A 7,535-nucleotide genomic window follows, 5' to 3' on the forward strand; every position below is an offset into this window, starting at 1 on the left:
GAAAAGCCTAATCACTAAAAAATTGTAAAGTTTTTTGCGGCCGTGTGTGTACACAGCTGCCTTATCAGCTCGCTATATTTTTTCAAACTAATCTGGAAACGATTGTACGAAATGTTTGAAACTGTGTGGAATGGAATGATACGGTTTAGGGGCTTATTGACAAGAGCTTTTTTGTTCGAGCCAATGAGAGACCAAAAATTAACACCACTCACTGCTGCTCTCCTCGATTCCTCCATTATATGGTTTCGTGGTTTCTGGGAATGGAGAAGGTCTTCGTGGTGGAGAGTAGTGGTCAATTTTAATGTGTCCATTTGCGCTGCTGCTGACGGAGTGCTGGTTTCCGTGGGTGTGGGTGTGGGTACTATGAGTACCATGATGAGCTCCGGTGGTGCTAACGTGAGAAACGTGGGTGTCAACGTGGATACCTTGGGAGCCAACATGGCTACCTGGTCGGGCCTCATGGGGACCGCTTCTTCTGGATTTGTAGGCCTCGTAGCCGGTATTGATGGTTTCAGATATTGGCCGGATTGGAGGGAATGATGGGGAGACTCTGGTGTATTCACTAGCTGGTCTAGTGTGACTGGTGTCGTAGCGAGTTTCCTCAACTCTTCTCGGAGTCTCGACTCTATTTGGGGTGTATGGAGTGTCATAAGCGGGATAGGTTCTCCTCTGTTCAATTCCAACTCCGATACCGCTGCCGATGCCGCTTCCAATTCCGCTTCCGATTCCACTTCCGATTCCAGTGGTCTGAGTTGTATACAATTGTCCAGAAGATTCCTGACGTTTCTGCAATGTAGACGAGCTATAGCCATCATAGTGTCCCGAGTTTCGAGCAGCTGGGATTGGAGTTGGGATTGGAGCTGGTGAGAGTGGAATAACTGATACAGCTGGAACTGGTGTTGGTGGCAATGGAATAGTTGGTGCCGGTGGTAGTGGGACTGGAGGATATCTTTCGGAATGAGTGTCAATCACAGAGACGCGGCTGCTACTAGCAGAGCGAGATTCCCGTTGGTATGGGAAAGTANGTCCCGTTGGTATGGGCTATGAGGAGCGGGTGTAGATGTTCTCGCGGCTTTCGGGAATAGTACTGACTGGCGCTAGTGGTTGAATCGGTTGATAACGATGAATTGGTGGTGGAACCGGATGGCTGGTTCTTCTAAATCTGCGATGGTGCTCTCTCGCCGATCAGTTGTTCTCTCATGAATGAATTGAGTAGAGTGATGGTTTAAGCTTCTAGCCAAAGAACCGACGCTACCAGTGTGGGTAGTCACATTTCCTGATCCATCCAAAAGTCTACGGTAGACAGCTATCTCCTTCTCGAGATCCTGAAAACTTTTTTATTGAACCTAGCAAGACAAAAAGACACTTACAATGTTCAAATCACAGAGCTTCTCCAACTCGACACTGATAGATGTGCACTGCTCTCTGAGCTTCTCAATCTCCTTAATCTTCGATTCAAGACTGATTTCGAATGATTGATTGTTCTCCGAAATTTCCAAGCGAAGAAGTTCGATTTGTTGAGTGAGAGTGGCATTCTGAAGTCGAGAAAATGAGAATTTTCATAAGATACGTTTTTTTGGACTTACTCTGATCTCCACATTGGAAACTTGTTGTTGCAATGATGCGCAGTTGGTCTTCACCACCGAAAGCTCATCCTTCAGTCTGTCCCAAGTGATACTGACAGTTGGATTTGAGTTGATTCTGTTCATTTCTCTTTCCAGACGAACACGAATCTCCTCCTCGTTTCTGAGACGCTTGAACTCGTAGTCCGCACGGATATCGTTAATAGCCTGGCGGAGCTGGTCACGGAAGACGTGGCGATCGGCAGTACGGTCGCGAGTGAAATACTTGTGTTCATTCATGATGATTCTCTTGTTGTCCTCCTCCAGGTTGCGGATGCTGTTGAGAAGTTCATTCTTGCGAAGGAGGTATTCTTGTTGGAGACTGACGGCTTGATCTTTTCTCTGAAGTAGGAAGCTGGTTAGTTAATTTCAAAATAATTGCAGCTTTTGTAGCTTATGGAACCACTTAGTTGTCGAGGAAAGTGAATTTCAGAAATGTGAGGATCTTTGAATCTACGAATCTCAAAATCCCAACATCAGTTGATTTTGACTATTTTCAGAAGCCTGAAACTCGGCTGCCAAGTGTCCGATCACTTTGAAAATTTTTAAATTTTTAAAACAGATCTAGATTAACAATTTTGTATTTATATAGTCTTTTGAATTTCGTAATTGTTCAGTTATTTTCCGATTTCTGAAGGACATCTTTTTTCTGTTTTTGTACTGAAAACGATTGAAAAATGTGTCTTTCAAAAATCGGTGAATAACTGAAAAACTAGGAATTTTTGAAAAATTTTGTAAAATTAAAGTTGTGCATCTAGGTCTGTTTTATAACCTCCTATCTTTTCAGAGTGATCAGAAACTTGACAGCCGACTTGCAGACTCCTGAAAATGGTCCAAATCAACTGAAAAAAAATGTTTTTGTACATCTTATGGACGGTACTGTATAAACATAATCAGTTGCCACAGTAGCTTCCTGGATTTACCAAAAACTACTGTACATGAATTATGATTTTAATAGCTTTTTCATTCAATTTCCCTCCGAAACGTACCATTCTCATCAAATTGATCTGCTCAAAAATGCGTCCTTTATTCTGCTTGGTCAATCGATTCTTCTCCTCCATGTACTTAATCCTTTTCAGAGTAATACAATTCTCATACTTGATCTGACAAATTCTAGCAAACTCCTCATCAACCTCTTTTGGAACTCCAAAAGCTGACTGAGCAGTGTGTCTCCATTGTTGCTCGACCTCCTTGACCTGTTGGGAGAGAGTAGATTGCTCATGAAGAAGCTGCTGACGGTTTCTATTGATATCCTCGACACCGGCTCTAACATTCTGAAAAAATTCGATTTTTGATCTTTCCTTTTTTGTCTTATCAACACTTTCGTATGCTTCTGACCACTACTTTTTTAATATCAGTAGCCACTTTCATAGTCCGAAAATTTGCTGCCACTCCCTCCAAATGATAATTATAATTAGAATAGAAACATGTGTAAATTTCACGCTGGAAACACACAAATGGCCATAAAAGATTATTATGGCCGTAATAAAACTACGCATGTGTGCACGCCGAAAGTGCACTGACTTATCAGAGTATGCTCTAATATATCAAAACTATTAAAATTTCTGTAGTACATCTATAATTTCCAAACTGTCAACACATGTTCATTGACACATTGAGAATGCAAACTTGCTCAAACAGAAAGTAAATAATGTACTAGAGTTGGAACTGATAACAGGAGCTTGGGAATGAACACTCACTCTAATTTCAACTTCATAGATCTCGTTGATTCCACTGCTGTCGGATTGGACGCCGGTTTTGAGCAAGTTGTGGTCGTGCTCCAATGCGGCATGCTCAGCTTCCATGAAGTGAACCTAGAGGGCTTTGAAAATGGAACAATCAAACATTTAGCAACCTACACTCTCAATAATGTCCACTAGCTGATCATTGAGCCGGACTAGATCTTCTCGCTCCGAGAGCTTAGCTTTAGCCAGATGCAGGAGGCAATCCCTGGCGTTTGCGGAATTCATTGATTCTAAAAAAAAACTTTTTCATGAATAAATTTCTAAAGGAAAAAGAAGTAAGACATCTGAAATAAAGTTCAAGACGAAAGGGCAAGTAATACCAAGAATGGAAAAAAGGTCTTATCGGAAAAAGAAAGGCGGAGGTGAAAAGCTGTGAAACTTTACGAGTGTATGATGATGACAGGCGCCTCAAATCGGCTCTTCCCCACCACCAAAATTTCTTATGGCATGCCATTGTGATAGTAAAAATGAGGGTGAAGAATGTTTGTGTGTGTATGTGTATGAGTGTTTCACTTGAATGGCGGTACTTTAGCACATTTTCTTATCATTATCGAAATAAAGACAGTGGGCTGAGAGCAAGGAGAGGAGTGAAACACTGCAGAAATGAATGAATAGGAGGTGGGGACCGATTATCAAGAATAGACGTGGAGCAAACTGTACAGACAGATGCTCATGTTTCTTGGTGTGGGAGGGGAAATGAATCATGTAAGGTAGCAGCTGTTTGTGAATCACACAATTGGAAAAGGAAAATGGAAATAGGGAAATTTGAAATGAAAATTATGAAAATTTAAAGGTCCCTATTTTTCAAAACTCTAGCTTTTCATTTTCATGGTTTAACGAGCTCAATAAAAAGAGCTGTTCATGGACCTAAGAAACGATAATTATCTTTTATGACCTTACAAAATTGTTATGGCATTCAAGCACTTTTATGAGTTTAGGTACCAGCAGGTACTATCAGTTTTATAGTTTTACTATTGCAAAAAAGTTATTGGAACACACTTATGAACAAAGAAGAGGAACCAATGGAATATGAGTAATTTGACAGTAATACGCTTAATTTGGCTGATTGGCTGTGAAGAGACAGAAATTACAAAAGTTGAAAATAATTCAGTTAAACAAGTATGAACTTGAAAACACAATTTTTCTAAAAACAGGAAGCTAATATAGTCGAATTTGAGAAACTGACACCTAAAGAGTCGATTTTCGAGGCCTCGCCCGGAAAGTGAATTTACTGAAATTTTCTGAACTGAATTAACTGAACCTAGAAGGTCCGGCCCTTCTATTTTTTCAAGTCGCCTCCGGAGGGCCTTTCTATTACAGGGACCCTCCAATTAGAGGGAGCCCTTCTATTTTTCCCGGCCATTTTCCCCGAAATTTTCGTTCAATATTCATGAAAATCTGTCAATTTGACCAAAATTTAGCAAGTTTTGTAAATCAAAAAAAAAGTTTCTCAACTATTTCTATGAAATTATGGAATTCCCGGAATATTTTTCCATGAAAATGTACGGAAAATGTTCAATTTCAAGACAACTTTTGGAGGAGTTTTTACGTTACAGGGATCCCTCTGTTACGGGGCTCCTCTATTAAAAAGGTTTTTCTAATACAGGGTTTACGGTATTTTCAAATAAAGTATGACGAATTCCCAGGTTTCAGTTTTTTTTCAAATTTTACAACATTTTCGGTCAAGCAATTTATTTTTCTGGAAATTAAGGGTACTGTCTACAACACAAATTTGGAAATTGTTCCCAGAAATACATTATAGTCGAAAATCTCTTATTTCAAATAACTAATTTCATATTAAAATTTTTGAGAAAATCAATTTAGGTGATATGGTTTGAATGACGATTTTTCAGGTGATATGGTTTGAATGACGACTTAGACTTGATTGAAAAATGTGTTGCTCAAAGTTTCTTGAATTTTGTCACTTTATTTCTGGTCAGTTCCGGGAAATTGGGAAAACTGTTTGACCCAATTTTTCGCTTGCTTTTGTCAATTTTTTTTTGCCTCATAAGATTACAACCAATTCTCCAGAAAATTGAATAAGGTGGGTGAATTGTCAATAATCAAAGGAAGACGGAATTTTCAATGTTACCCACAAAATATTCTCAAAATCTTTGAACAATCATCCAAAAATAAAAAAAAACAATTATCGGTTTCTGATGTTTCCGGCTCTATTACCTGTGAATTCAGTATCATGCACTATACCACATAAACATCAACAATACACACCCTCGTATCTTCCCAGGAGGCATAATATCAACTTTTAGTACATCCTCCATGGCAACTAAATTCTTTTTATTTTGTTCGTCTCTCCACGTCTTCAGTTGTTTCCTTCCCATTGTCACCGAAGAGCGTTGTCGTACAAACAAGGCAACCAATATTAGTATTCCATACCACAGATACAATTGGGATCTGGTCGCTGTAGGCACGTTTTTGGTCGTCCATAAAAAACTAGTCTCTTTGAGTCTAGTTTGATAGCTCTGGAACAACTATTTTCTATATATTTTTCATTTTTTGAGATTCAGTTAGTCCTGTTTTCATTTCCTATTGACCCAAACTATTATATTTGCTCTTGGATTAAAAGGCGAAAAAATTGAATCAAAACATACATTCTTTCAGCCAATCAGTCAAATATTTGACAGTGTCTTTCAATTTTTTAATTTTTTTTCATTCATTTTTCCAATCAAGTCCCTTTCTTTCCCAAATTAAAAATACCAAATCATTTCAAGCTATCAATTTCTGAAAATTGATACCGCCACCTGTATTCGCTTACTTGTTTTTTTCGGCCTACTAGATGCCTATTGTGTCCCTCGTGTATGTGTACAGCCAGAAATAATGCCAACAACTAAGGATAACAACACAATAAAAGCATAGGATTGCCTTGAAAGGGTGCCCAGAATCCCCCCCCCCCCCCAACAGAATGTCCCGGAAATTCTATGTTTTTTTAGGATTGTGGATCTCAATTTGGTATATGATCAGTTGAATTTCAAAAGTTCAAGATATCAAAATTTCAAACTACTCATTATTTTTGCTCCTTAACGTTGTTTAGTTAGACTTAAGACTAAAAGTGTGAACTTCTTTCGAAAATTTCCTTTTCCCTAGCGAAAAATTTCCCTGTTTTCCTTTTCGAAATATTCTCTCAATTAGCTAACTGGGCACACTAATTCTTCTTCTCCCCATCGAAATTCATTTGTTGGCACACCGACCACATGATCTAAAATGCATAATACATACCAACAACAAACACATCAACCCACACCATATTGGTTTTGCCTTTAGCTTTTTAGCATAATCTGAATGAACCAAGTGTTTTGGAATTATGGGTTTTTTGGAAGAAAAAACTTTCTGAAATTTCAAAAAATTCCCTCGGCGAGAACATTTTTGCAATTTCGAAACTTTAGATACATTTGCTTACTGTATTTTTCTCTCTGAAAACTTCACTCACTTTCTCTGAAAACTTCACTCACTTTTTCAGTCACCGTATTTTGTGTAATCTCAGCCCATCTCGTCAACTTTGATCTCAATTATCTCGATTCCGGTAAAAGATATCAAAACGTTGTCAACTGATAACTTGTTTATCATAATATCACCAATGTTTTATAAGTTGACACATTTTTGATATCTTGTGTAAGAGTTGGGATAATTGAGCTCAAAATAGAGAGTGTGGGAACCTTTTGTTATAGGTTTTTTTAAACTGAACCAAACTTCTTAGAATTATAAGTTTAATTCTATAAGAAAGTTTTTTGACTCTGAAATTGGAAATTTTTTTCCCAGTTAAAATAGGTTTAAATTCCTGGAATTTTAAATACATTTTATTACTGTCATTTTTTCTAGAAACGTCAGTTCTTTTTACCGTAATTCCTCTCAAAGAAGCTCGCTCTTTAGACTTTAAGCTCAATTATCTCAATTACAGTCAAGGATATAAAAAAGGTGTCAACAGATAAATTGTTTATCATAGTATTATTCTTGTGCAAAAAAATTGGAGTTGTGGCCGAATTTTCACACAAGTTAGGCCACCGTATTTCAAGGAGAATTTTCGAAAACACAGCCGGCAACAAGTGCTACCGTAACCCAACAATAAATATTTTCGCAAAATTTTTTGTCTTATTTTTTTCCTTTTTATCGATTTTTTCGTTTTTTCACCTAATAGTTTCACCTAATGGTAAAA

At 38.0% G+C, this 7,535-nt stretch overlaps 1 protein-coding gene across 1 annotated transcript; it reads right to left on the reverse strand.

Annotated features, from left to right (window-relative positions):
* Window positions 1-198: 198 nt before the first annotated feature.
* Window positions 199-3,592, reverse strand: CBG16054 (the record flags this gene model as incomplete). Its single annotated transcript, XM_002643382.1, has 7 exons — window positions 199-1,041; window positions 1,251-1,325; window positions 1,371-1,535; window positions 1,587-1,964; window positions 2,612-2,896; window positions 3,323-3,436; window positions 3,482-3,592. 7 exons carry the CDS (start codon window positions 3,590-3,592, stop codon window positions 199-201), a joined length of 1,971 nt encoding a protein of 656 aa, XP_002643428.1.
* Window positions 3,593-7,535: the final 3,943 nt, after the last annotated feature.

This window comes from Caenorhabditis briggsae (genome assembly GCF_000004555.2).
Source record: "Caenorhabditis briggsae complete genome, chrX, whole genome shotgun sequence".
NCBI lineage: Eukaryota > Metazoa > Nematoda > Chromadorea > Rhabditida > Rhabditidae > Caenorhabditis > Caenorhabditis briggsae.